The sequence below is a fragment of the Euprymna scolopes genome, chromosome 29 (assembly GCF_053919585.1).
Source record: "Euprymna scolopes isolate OS-2025 chromosome 29, ASM5391958v1, whole genome shotgun sequence".
In the NCBI taxonomy this organism is placed as follows: Eukaryota; Metazoa; Mollusca; class Cephalopoda; order Sepiida; family Sepiolidae; genus Euprymna; species Euprymna scolopes.
The window spans coordinates 115578851-115592187 of NC_136510.1; the positions used below are offsets into that span (position 1 = coordinate 115578851).

A 13337-nucleotide genomic window follows, 5' to 3' on the forward strand; every position below is an offset into this window, starting at 1 on the left:
TCCAATAATTTTCATTTGATTTAATTCATTTTCCTCAATGTATGTCTGGTTGGAATAACTCTCCCAAAATAGTTACAATTTGAAAAGGTAGGTAATGTCACTCTGTTTAAAATATCTACTTTAACATTCCCAGACGAGAACGGATACTTTGCTAAATTAACTTCATAAACATTGATGGTCTGACCGCTATTATTTTTTCATTTTATACTTTAACATTAACCCATTACGTCTACTATATGTAAATACTAACTGCTTCCTTACATTATCACTATTAAACACCGGACAATTTGATTAGCTGCTCCAGGCATATACTGGATTAATGGAATGTTTTTTTTGAACGCCCGATAATAAACAATATGGTGTCAGTAGATGATCTGCCTAATAAAACCATTCTCTTATATAAATCAAAAAGATAATACATTTCACTTATGTCATTTAATAGGTACATGTTTACATACTGAACATAGATTTTACTAGAACGAACATCGAACATAGCTATCCAACCTACTTATTTGTCAATTCCTTCAATGGCAGTACTAATTTACTCATTCCAGAATACATTCTTAAAACACATTAACACACATTTTACTCTGCTTCCAGTTATTCTTCTTCACTGTAGTCGCTGGTGGTTTTGCAGCCTTTTAAAGTAGATACAAATATTGAATACTGGATACATTCATTATATTTATTGAAGAGCTGGGTGGCAAACCTCACTTGATACTTTCTACTTGTAATAATAACACATGGGCACACAACTACATTGTTTCTTTTTTTAAGGTTTTTATAACCGTCAGCATTTTCTTTTAGTGCAAACAGATTTGGCTGCCAGCACTGTCAGAATCGACTCTTCTACCTAACTGGATACGTTTTATTTTACTTACTTAAAAGTGCTCTTTCAATTCCAAATACAATGTCAAAACTCATGCAAAAATATAATGATCAACAGGTATTTTATTTACTGTTCGACTTTTTGAGTGTGTATCGAGGCTAAACTATGGATCTTTTGAGACCACTATATTTCATTTTGTTCTTTAGCGACAACCTTTACACTAATTTTATTTTCGAGTAAAAAAATTAACAACTTGAACAAAAATTAATATAAAAACTTATTTGAATAGTTAGAAGAATAACTTAGCTTGGCTTTGTTGGGGGTCAGGATATAAATATCTTAACTCACTACAAAAGAAAATAATGAAACGAATGGAAAGAAGGAAACAAAACTCAATTGCTGGATAAAATAAACATGTTGTTTATTTTCTGTTGAAAATAAAAAGTTTAGTTGGAACAAATGTTCATTCAGTCACTGACGATTACACGCGTGGAAAAGAAAGGAATTAAGTAAAGGACGAGAAATGGCAGTCCAACATGTAGAAATGGAAAGAGAGAGAGAGAAAGTTGACCTCAGCAAAACTGTGCGTTCATGATAGCAGTCGTCCACGTGGAAAAGTCTTCAAGTCAAGAGCTGTGGACGCGAACTTGCCTGATTGACATAACCAGGCAAAAAGGGAAGAAAAAAGGAAGTTGAATGGTGTTGTTGACTTTTATATCGGGGTGAGTGTTCTGACTGTGCATGTCTAGAATTCCTTTCAGGGGAAGTGACGTTCCCCATGTGCGCGTATATGTGCGTACATGTGTGTACGTTAGCGTGTGTGTATGCACATGAATGTGAGTGTGTGAACGTGAATATGTGTATGTGTCTGTGCATATGTGCGTGCGTACATGTGGGTGTGTGTATGAGGATGTGTATATGCGTGTGTGTGTGTGTGCATATGTGTATGCATACATGTGGGTGTGTATATGTGAGGAAAAAAAAACATGTTCGAACAGCTTTGATAACATTTGTTTGTTGCCTATTTATGCTTTTTCTCACTGTTTTTGTTTTGTTAGCATATAAATAATTTTAAAATGTAATGTTCTACACTGTTCTAATATTCGATTTTGGACTGATTACCGACATTCACTTATGAATCTATTGACTTCACAATTTTTATTCTATTCTAAATGGAGAGAATTTACAAAATACTTATTCAAGTATGTATGTAGACGAGCAGTGTTTTTATTATTTATTCTGTCCGCTTTTCTAATAAATGCCCATTACATTTTAGATTGTCTAGAACTTTATTGAATCATCTTAGAATAAAAAATTCCATCAACGATTACAATTTTCATGTTCTGTTGAGGGAATATAATTGATAATTTTTTTCAATATATTTTTAAACTAATAACACATTTACTATTTTCGTTACCAAATTTTTAAATTTTTGTGCATCAACATTCACTAATGATAATTACAAGACAGTTTCAAATCAATAAAAAAAATATGATAATTTATGCGGAATAACAAATGTGCTATTGTCGGAATTTTCCAGGAAGTTTACATTAAAGGTCAAAATACTGAGTAAATAGAATTGCAGTAGACAATGTCCTTTGAGAAAAAATTATTTGTGATCATTGCTTTATTAGAACAAAATAAAATGCATATTTATCTTGATTTGAAAAAAAAAAAATCATTATACAAAATCCAGAAAAATATTTTTGTTTGCTACAAGTTATTTGTTACTAAAGAAAAATAAATATTTATTCATAAAACTTTACAATTTCTTTTTCCTTGATTTGAAAGTTAATTTTCTTAAAGTTTCATAAAGATCGCCCAATAATTATTTATTGTAATTTCATTGTAAAAAAAAAAAAAAAAAAGAATGTACTTTTCACATTGTAATAACAGAAGTAATATCTTTTTCTTTTAAATACTTTGCTAGTGTTTGTGTGAAAAAAATCATGATATTTTCGTTCCACACCTTCCAACGTTTTATGTAAACTGCTAGGAAAATTCCGACTATTGCATGAGTATCAATACTTTCTACTTCGACCATCTATACTTTTAGTTTTGCACATATTACAGATTTTTCTTTATTTAAAAAAAATAATATATATATATATATATTTTATAATATATAGCACCATATTTTTTCTTGTTACTTCATATCATTAAATATTACGTAGGTTCCTTCACTTCATAGAATCACCACTATTCATGAATCAATTTTTGTAAATAAAAATAAAAAATTTTTTGGTAAATAAAAATAAAATTTTGTAAATAAAAATAAAATTAAATAATTTATGTAAATAAAAATAAAATTTTTTTGTAAATAAAAATAAAAAAAACTAAATTGTAATGTGTACAAAAGGAAAAAATTTTGTTGACAGAAATAGTTCTGTCAACAAAATTTTTCCTTTTGTACACATTACAATTTAAAAAAAAAAATTTGTGTGGAGGCTTTTTGAGAAATAGGGCATTCCTTGTTTTATTTGAGTATTACAACAACAATAAAAATTAATCAGATTAATCAAGTGTTCGCCTCTCAATGCCTGACAGTGGAAATCAGACGATTTCATTTTGACTCCGAGGAACAGAGTTCACAACTAACTATGACTGCAAGTGAATATAGTAATAACTACAACCTCCAGAGACCATGGACACCCTTGATCTGCTGTGGACGCACATCACACAGCAGTCACTGACGGGCGTAAAAAGAGCCACCAGTATACATAACTGTTCTATGTAAATTTTTTCCAGCATTTCATTATCACAACAGAAATTGTAACCACAAAATAATTATATTGGCAAGAATAACTTTCTTTAGGATATGCATACGTTTGTTTGAGTCAGATAATCATATTTTCAATTTTTTTTTAGTGTTCTGGTAAAACAATTACGTTGATAGCTTACTTGTTTTTATAATTTAAAGATTACATACTCTGATTAATAGATACCTAAAAAAAAACATTAGTTTCTTTCAACTTCCAAGTTTTTAATAAATAATATCTCTGTTTTAAAAAGTTTCTAACAATTTATCCACAGTCAATATTTTATGTGACTCACATACGATAATGTGCCAAATAATCATAATTGAATTTGTTTGCGAGGGAGGATTCTTTTACTGAATCTGTTCTGGTTTATGTCATTTTTCCACTGGGCAATGAAAAACAATAGCAAATCTAAAAACAATTAGTACAAAGACAAAAACAACACAAGCAACAAAACTTTATGGACAACAGAAATGTATAGATGACAAAAAACAGTTAATTGATCGGCAACTGCACATGGAAGCGTTACTTGCTCAAGTTGTAAAAAATTATGTGCCCATATTTTCACAAGACTCAAAATGGAATGTGATTGGAAACTTCTGCTATGTACCAGAAGAAGAGAAGTCATTTTCAGCTTATTACAGACGATACCAGGACTTCTTTAGTACAGAATGTCAGCATTAGTCTGACCAGAAAAAAATGTTTGCTTGCTATTAGGCAAATTGGAGACTGTTTAAACATAATATATTTGTGGACTTTATTTTGCCACAAAAAACTTTGGAACTATTTGGTGGGGGGGGGGGGTCACCACTTATCAAGGCCTGAATGCCACTTGAAGATAAGGGTTAATGAATGTAAGGTGGTAATAAAGTAATCATTAATGGTATAAATTGGGTAGAATTTGCTCAACAAGAACTTGTTTACATTGGATTTGAAGGCTATCATGTCATATTCAACTGTATATGTATAAAGTATTTCACAGGCAGTTCTAGTAAGGAAGCTTTGTTCATAGAATCTGCATTTAGATTTAGGCACAGATAAGAGAGTGGAGAAAATTGTATATAGTGGTTGCAGCTAGTCGAGTGTTTTTTTTTTGTGAAAGTTTGGCAAGGGGAAACCATAGATTGGAGTTCAGTTGAGCACTTGCTATAATTAAATAACTTGCGTGTTATTTTTCCTGCCCTTCACATCAACAATTTCTTGGTTAAGTTTGACACTGTTGTCCAAACTTCCAAACTTCTGTATATGTAATGCACCTTCCCTCAACTGCAAATGCACTTCTGCTGATTGAACTTACTTCTTCAAAATCCAACTTCAAAATGAATGTGCTCTCTGAAAAATCAACCCTCTTTTATCTCCATCTGCATATCAGGTGGTAACATTGCAGGCAGATAAAGAGATAAGGCAGACATTTTTGTTTCTTTCTTCTTCATTCATTTCATTCCATGACCAACCCGTTGAATTATGCACAGGTGCTTGTTAGGTAAATCACGCATTTCCCTACACTCTCCCCTGATTTCATGATCACAAACAAGGCAGGGGGGCAGTCGTCTTCGTCGGGTGCTTCTTTGAAGAATCGGGGGCAGCAGTTTCTCATTGGCATCTTCTTCATTACCACCGTTATTGCCATCAGTTTATTCCATTATCCCCTCTTGTGGTTCCATGGACAGTGTTTCACAATCAGGGCAGGGGGCAGTATCTGTCTTTGTCGGGTACTCCTTCAAAGAATCGGAGGCATCACTTCCTCGGTTCCATCTTCCTCAGTATGTTCCATCATCCCCTCTTGTGGTGCTATAGGCGGTGTTTCACAATCACGGAGGGTGGGCAGTATTCGTCTTTCATGGGTACTTTGATGAGGAACTGGCTCATGTCCATCTTTCTCATCACTATTGCCACCAGTACGTCCCATCATTCCCTCATCTGGTTCTGTAGGTATGACGTAAATAAATCTAGAAGTGACCCGGATTCCCAAATCCTAGATATTATTATCTAGGGGGGTATATAAATACTTCTAAGTGATCATAACCCCCCGCCCCTGGGACCGTGTGCGAAAAAAGCCTTTGCGAGACATACATGAAATGGTCACACACATTTTGCCTTTTATGTATATGGAAGATTACCATAATTGTTTACCTTTTTGTGCAAGGGGCGATAACTCTGTTATACTAAAAATTAAATTAAATTTTTAACCTTTCTTCACTTAAGGTAAACAATTATGGTAATGAATTATATCGTGAACTTATAAATTTCAACTAAATAAAATTATAAGTTTAGAATTAAGTAATACTAAGAATTATAATTTATGCCGTAATAAATTTGGTTATAAAAGTTAAGAGAGCTTAGTTATGTATAGTTATAAATTCAGATTAATAAATAATTTCATATAACCAGAAATTGAAAAAAAGTTTGTTTTTTTTGTTTTTTGTTTAGTTTCGTATATGCAAACATGTGTAATAGATTATAATTATTGATGTTGTTTGGATAAATATGGATATACTAATTTAGAAACAATAAATTTAATAATTAATTTCTGGTAGAATATACCTAAATTAATAGAATTTGTTAGTACGAATAGATGAGTTTTAGTGACTTTATTTCTAAATTCAAAATGGCGTGATGTAAACATATAAGGTATTTACAGCATCTTTTCCAATTTTCGGATTTTTCACTATGTTAAAATGCACTTTATCTCCTTTTGATGGATTTGTTGTGGTGCACTCACATCGTAGTTTATGTTTTGCCATGCCGGCTATTTTTTCATCGGTGAACAATCTTATATACACCGCCTGGCGGAAAATAACCATGTTCTCAAGTCGAACTGAGGTGAAGTAAACTTAATTTCAACTTGATCTCCATGAAAATAGATAGCAGAAACTTTGATTCTGAGCTGAATCGAACATAAACACAATCAATTTAAATGTGGAATTCTTTTGGTTGTATTCGATTCAGCAGAGAATTAATGCCATTCATTTGTTTTCTCTCTGGGACTGGCACATGTTGTAACGATACCTTCTCATAAATACAGCACGTTGGTGGCCAACCAGGCCAGAGCCCTAGCCAAAGGAGAAGTAGGAGGTTCCCGAAACAATGACTGATGCTACCAGTCATGTTGATTGAATCCACCCGCCGAAGGATTCCAGCAGCAGCAAAAGCACCAGTTCAAACAACCCTTGCCTCCTGAGACCCACCAGCAGCGAACTTCACTCCCAGCTCACTCCAGCACCTCCAGCTCACTCCTGCAGCCTTCCAGCCCTTGGTGCCTTTCAGCTCCTCCTGCAGCTTTCTGGCAACCTCGCCTACACCTCACTCCTCTGGCTTGCAACCTCACCTGCAACCTCTCTTCTCTTACACCTCACACCTCTGGTCTGCAATCTTGCTTGCACGTTGCTCCTCGAGCCTGCGACCTCGCTTGCACCTCCAATCTGCTACCTCGCTTGCACCTTGTTCCTCCGGTCTGCAACCTCACTTGCACCTGGCTCCCTACTGACCGTCCGTCCATGAATACTGATCCTCCATTTTCAGTGTCATCTGTTCCTTAACACTGATCCTCTGTTCTCAGTGTCGTCCATTCCTTAACACTGACCCCACATGTCCACCATCCATTTCTTGATTGCCCTGACATCCAACAGCTCGTTCCAGACCCAGCGAGCAACTCTGAACCACGCTCCATCTAGGTTACCTGTTCCAGATCTCCAGTGATGTGCGACCTTCCAGGCGACCAGCATCCAGATCATACGATTTTTCACTTCCTTTGCAAATAAAAGGCGAACCCTCATCTTTAACCAAATAACCAGTGTCTGTCATTCTTCTTTGCTTTTTTATTGTTTACTTTTTGCCTGTGTCTACCTTGTTAGTTGTTGGGTTGATTGTCCCTGGACAACTGGCCTCCCAACAGAATGATTGTTGCTATTTCTTCTGATGAGTTAAGGGGAAAATAGATTCATTGATTGATATAAAAATTAAGTGATTGATTTTGTGCTCTAAAACAGATACTTTCAAGAATTGTAAATGTCAACTGAATTAAAAGAATAAATTGTAAGATGGTCAACATCACGAACTTTGTTATATACTTTTATCATTTATTCTTTATGCATATCTATAAAAGTGAAGTTGTGTGTGTGTGTGTGTGTGTGTGTGTGTGTGTGTGTGTGTGTGTGTGTGTGTGTGTGTGTGTGTGTGTGTGTGTGTGTGTGCATTTCCCTACCAAAGTACTCTGTCAATTTTCAATCTACAGACTCAAGATTTGACATTTGGGAAAATCTTTTTAATCAGTTTTCGGCCAGAAATTTGGCTGTCAAGGAGTCAAATTTCAACTATTTGACCTTTGAAAATTACACAATTCTTTTGTCAAACATTTTAATTTGATTTGAACCCAAAACAATAAATGTTAAGGGGTCAAAATTAGGGTCAAAGTTAAAAAAAATTTGACCTCTGCAGACTCAAATTACTCAGCGAATTTTTGGTCTAAACATTTGAAATCTATATATATAAAAGGCAAAATGTGTGTGCCATTTCGTGTATGTCTTGCAAAGGCTTTTCTTGCACACGCTCCCAGGGGGGGGTAACGATTGCTTAGAAGTATTTATATAGGCCGTAGATAATAATATCTAGGATTTGAGAACGCATGTAGCATATAGATTTATTTACGTCGACTTTTACAAAATTATTGCTATTTTGGCTTCTCGCGTGTTGATTGGGCTTTTTCATATAAAAAGCAAAACTAATTCACACCGGGTCGTTTTCTTGGCATCACGCCAGGAAACGTCCAGAAGCAATTAGCTTTGATCAATTTTGTATATCAGATAATTGCTATTCAATCTGGACAATTGGGAGCTGGTTTCCTCCTCCTCAACATCTGTTGGGGAAAAAAAACAGTCAAATTTGGGTAAACCCAAACGCTGCCTTGCAGCAAAAGTTAACTGCGTGACTTCTATTTGACCTTCTTAATTAGGTCAAATCGAAGCAGCAGAGTTAACTTTTATTGCGGCCACCTGTTTTTAATACTTCAATAAATAAATTCAAATGTTTTCCGTTGTATGTCGCGGTAGCCCAATGGTTGACGTTACACAATTTTTTTTCACACTTTAATTTCCAACTTTGCCTCAAAGGTTCGGGTTCGATCCTCATACTCACCTACCAAAATTTTTTAAAAATTATTTTAACCCCCCCCCCCCCCGAGTTTTGATTTATCTCAAAGCATCGCCGAGTACCCCCTGCTAGTTTTATATAAAGTGTATTCAGAGATAGAACAAAGAATCATAATGTGGGCTATATTTATTATAATTTAATTTTATGTACATTTACGAAATAGAAAAGTTTCTTTGTAACTTACTTGCCATAAGTATACAATAATAGAATTTATTATATTTAAATATATTCATGCTATAATTAATAATACTTAAATAACACTCATTTCTAAAAAGCAAAAAATTTTGCCTTAGTGAAAAAGAACTGTGACTGAGACAAAATTGCTAATATAATTGATTTATTTATTTTCAGTAAAATGAAGTTTCACTAATGTGGACAACTGACAAAATCAATTGTGTTTTTCTATATCAAAAGATTTCTGGTTAAAATTTCATGAAGATATGGTCAATTTTATGTTTATTAGCAGATAGCTAAACATTTGATAAAAGAAAACTTTATAAAATAAATAAAGGTATACTTCTACATCTTCATCTGTCAGAAGTGGTGCTTGAGGATTTTTCCCAGGTAACCTGCTTGGAAATAACCTGAAATTGTTAAAAGAAATGCATTTCAAAATAATTGGAAGAGATTTAAAACTGAAAGTAGGGGAATAATTATTGTAAGCTATCAGAGGCACGTTGCCCCAAGATGAAAGTGATATTTATATATTAGATGAAAGCAAAACACCGTGTAGTAGAATTTGTTATTTTAAATTTAACTCATTTGGAGGATTTTTCATTCTGTATATCTCCAAATTTATGCTTTCTGATATGATCATGCATGGGTTAGCCTTTAAAATGAAATTTAAAAAGCTGACAAATGAAAGTGTTTTTAACTTGAAAAAATAAAAAAAATGAAAGTTAATTTTTGTGGTTGCTTATTTTTCCCTGATTTCTCTTTGTTCTTTTTCATATTTAAAAAAAAAATGTTCTTGCCAGAGCTTTGCAATAAGGGACACATTGTTTTCTGGCAATTATCTTTTTTTTAAAACTGCAGATTATTTCTGATTATCATATTTAAAATGTGATTAGTTGCAACTGTGACAGCAGAGCTCTTACTCCCACACTATTGAGCTTGCTCTTATAGTAACAGAGACTATTGTAATTATGTTTTGTTTTGTTTACATTTATACTACCGGTTAACTGAAGAACTCTACTCTATAAGGAGTAAGTTTATATATACTTGTGAAGTTGTTCACGAGATATTACTTCATCTTGGGTTACATAAGAATTCTCATCTAAATTGTATCGACCAGGTTTTTTACTTCAGACCTAAATAACTTGCGTATGAAAATTCGATATTTGATTCTACTTAGCCTTCATCTTTCGTTGAATGTTGGTGCATATAATTAAGAATGATAAGTTTTAATTGAATTTAATTTCTATGCAAATATAACTTATCCTGCTCAGATGATTTTCTGTTGGGAAACCTATTTCCTTTCAGCAGTAAATATAAATTCAAGATGAAAGCAAGTTAAGCTATCAACAATCAATTTTGCTAATAATATTAATTAGTTTTATTAATAAAATTTTCTTTTCCTTTCCTAATAAATGAGAAACAAAATTTATATTTTTTCTTCTGATAGGATCTAACATCTTTACAAATAGGTAATATATAGAAAATTTTTCATTTTCATATCCATTCAAATCAGGAAACTTGGCCTTCGTAAATCGTCTCTACATACAAAATACCTTACATTTTAAACAACTATTTTTGTTTTTTTCTGAAGCTATATGTTTGTTTTCCCCTCATATCTGTTATACAGCATAGTGTCATCAACAAATATACCCATCTCGGAGACAATTTTATCAAGGAGATCATTTATGAATGTAAGGAATAATAAATGTCTAAGGATTGACCCTTGTGCCATACTTGCATTTATATCGTTTTTTTGTTTTTTTTTTTACAAAGGAATCACCACTTATCAAGGTCCAGAGGCCACTCGAGGATAAGGATTAACGAGTGTACATTAGTCAAAGGGACAGTATAGTAATCGTTAGAAGTGTGAATTTGGTAAATTGGATTACTTAAGAGAAACAGCTCATCAAGAACCTGTTCACGTTGGACTTGAAGACGACCATATTGTAGTCAGCTGGAAAGCAGGCAAACGGAAGATAATTCCACAGGTGTGCAGTTCTAAGAAAGAAGCTTTGTTCATGGAATCTATGCTTAGGTTTAGGCACAGATAAAGAGTGGGAGAAATTATTGATAGTGTTTTCAGCTAGACGAGTGTTTCTCGTAAATGTTTGGCAAGGGGGGGGGCACATCGGTCACCACCTCAAAATTCACTGCTTCCAAATGTCTGCTAATGGTATCCTCAATCTATTATTGATCAGATCCATAATTACATGAGACTTTTTTTTTTTTTTTTTACACAGTGATCACCACTTATCAAGGCCCGGAAGCCACTCAGGGATAAGGGTTATTGCAAGTACATTACGTTAGTGTGGAGATTTGATGAAGTGTTTACTTAAGGGGGCGGTTCATTAGCAATTTGTTAACATTGGACTTGAAAACATCCACATTGTAGTCCGGTGGGAAGCAGGCAGACGGAACAGAGTTCCACAGGCGTGCAGTTCTAAGAAAGAAGCTTTGTTCATGGAATCCACATTTTGATCTAGGCACAGATAAAGAGTGGGGGAAATTTTTCACAGTGGATTCAGCTAGACGGTTGTTTTTCATGAAAGATTGGTGAGGGGGGACCAGAGATTGGAGTTCAGACGAGCACCTGCCATGGAAATAACGATAAAACAAGGATAGACTCGCAACGTCTCTTCTGTGGGAGAGAGGTTGCAGGGTAGAGAAAAGGGCATTCCCCACTAAGCCACGAAGTCTATTTTGTACTCTGTCAAGGCAGGATAGGCTTTTTTTTTGCAGCTTCTGCCCAGATATGGCAGCAATACTCCATCCTTGGATGTAGTTGGCTCTTACATAGGTAGAGAATTGCATCAGCAGTGAGTAATCTACTGGATCGATAGAAAGATCCAACCCTTTTTCCAGCAACCTTGGCAACGGATTTGATGTACATGTTCCATTTCAGATCAGGAGTAAAGGTCAAGCCTAGAAGCTTGTCAAAACATGAAGCCTCTCCATGACGAGAGCCATTCATTTCAATTGATGCCAGATGGGGATCAGAACGTTGATGATGTAAAGGTAGAAGCTTGGTTTTAGATGCATTAAAAGTAGCCAGCCACTTTTTTCCCCCCCCATTATACCACATGCTACAGAATAGAGAAGAGAGAATTTGGTTGTTTACAGCCTTTGATGTGCTGCCATAGATGGATGGTCGTGTCATCAGCATAAATGTCTATGAATGATCTAAGAATATGATTTGGAAGATCATTGATGTAGATAAGAAAGAAAGTTGAACCCAGGATTGGCCCTGAGGGACTCCAGCATTAATACTATGAGCTTCTGATTTCTGCCCATCAATCACTACTCTTATGAACCTATCAGACAGAAATGATTTAATAATTGAAAAGACATTTCCAGCTATACCATAGCTGGAGATCTTGTAAAGTAGACCTTTATGCAATATCCTATCAAGGCCTTTGATATGTCAAGAGCAATTGTCCTAGAAAGGAAGCCTCCGTTGAGAGATTCACTAATCTTATGAGATACAACTGTAAATACATCTGCTGTAGATCTAACAGAATGGAAAATATATTGCATATCACCAACATGTTCAGTATTTGTCCAGTAATACAATATGATTAAATTTTCAAGAATTGATAATGTACACTAACTCCCACTCTTTGTTTCACTTCCCAAAACGTTATTTTATTCTTGTAACTTTTGAATAACACTTTTTCGTCACAGCCGATACATTTTTTAGGAAGGGTGACTGTCTTTTTAAATCTTGCTAGTGTAGGAACGAGTTTATTGAACACTGATCTTATTTTCCTTGTGAACATAGTTTCAGCTGGGGAGCATCGCATAAATATATTTGGGTTAGAAACTATTGTAGCACCTTATCTGTCAGCATACCCTATTCCTTTCTCAGAGCCCTCTTCAAGGTGTCCACAAACCTTTCAGCTTGACACTTTGACCTTGGATAGTACTGCAGGTCCGTGATATGATTCACCTGATATGTATCGCTGAATTGCTAAAATTTACTAAATGTGAACAGCGTCCCATTATTTCTAACTACACAATCAACCACGCCATTCATGTAAGAACCCTATTATGCAACTTGTGGTAGGTCTTTTATATTTCAGGATTTCTGGCCATTTAGTATGGCCGTCGATGACAATGAGATAGCACTAGTCATTTAAAGGATTTGCAAAGTCGATGTAAATCCCTTGCCATGGTTGGTCAATTTTTGGCCCAAGATTGCACATAGTTGTTGACATGTATGCTGTGAGTGCACATTCTTTACATGCATCAATCATGTCTGTTATATTTTTGTCCATATTTGGTCAATAGGCATAATATTGCATAAAGCTTTTAGTAGGTTTTTTCCCTGGATATTCTATATGAAAATCATACAGGATTTTTTCTGCAAACTGCTCGGTATGACCACTCTGTCACTATATAATAAGGACGTCATTGCAAAGTAAAAA

General features: G+C 34.5%; 2 protein-coding genes across 3 annotated transcripts in view; one reads left to right on the forward strand and one right to left on the reverse strand.

The window, feature by feature from the left end:
* The window catches only part of LOC145252847 (BLOC-2 complex member HPS5-like), an 84561-nt gene that overhangs the window by 66991 nt on the left and 4233 nt on the right, over positions 1-13337 (forward strand). The window lies entirely within an intron of this gene.
* The window catches only part of LOC145252846 (opioid growth factor receptor-like protein 1), a 112352-nt gene that overhangs the window by 8216 nt on the left and 90799 nt on the right, over positions 1-13337 (reverse strand). For both annotated transcript variants that reach the window (XM_080112859.1, XM_080112858.1), the window contains one exon: positions 9254-9320. In XM_080112859.1, the coding sequence (XP_079968985.1) occupies positions 9254-9320 (67 nt within the window). The remainder of the gene's footprint in view (positions 1-9253; positions 9321-13337) is intronic.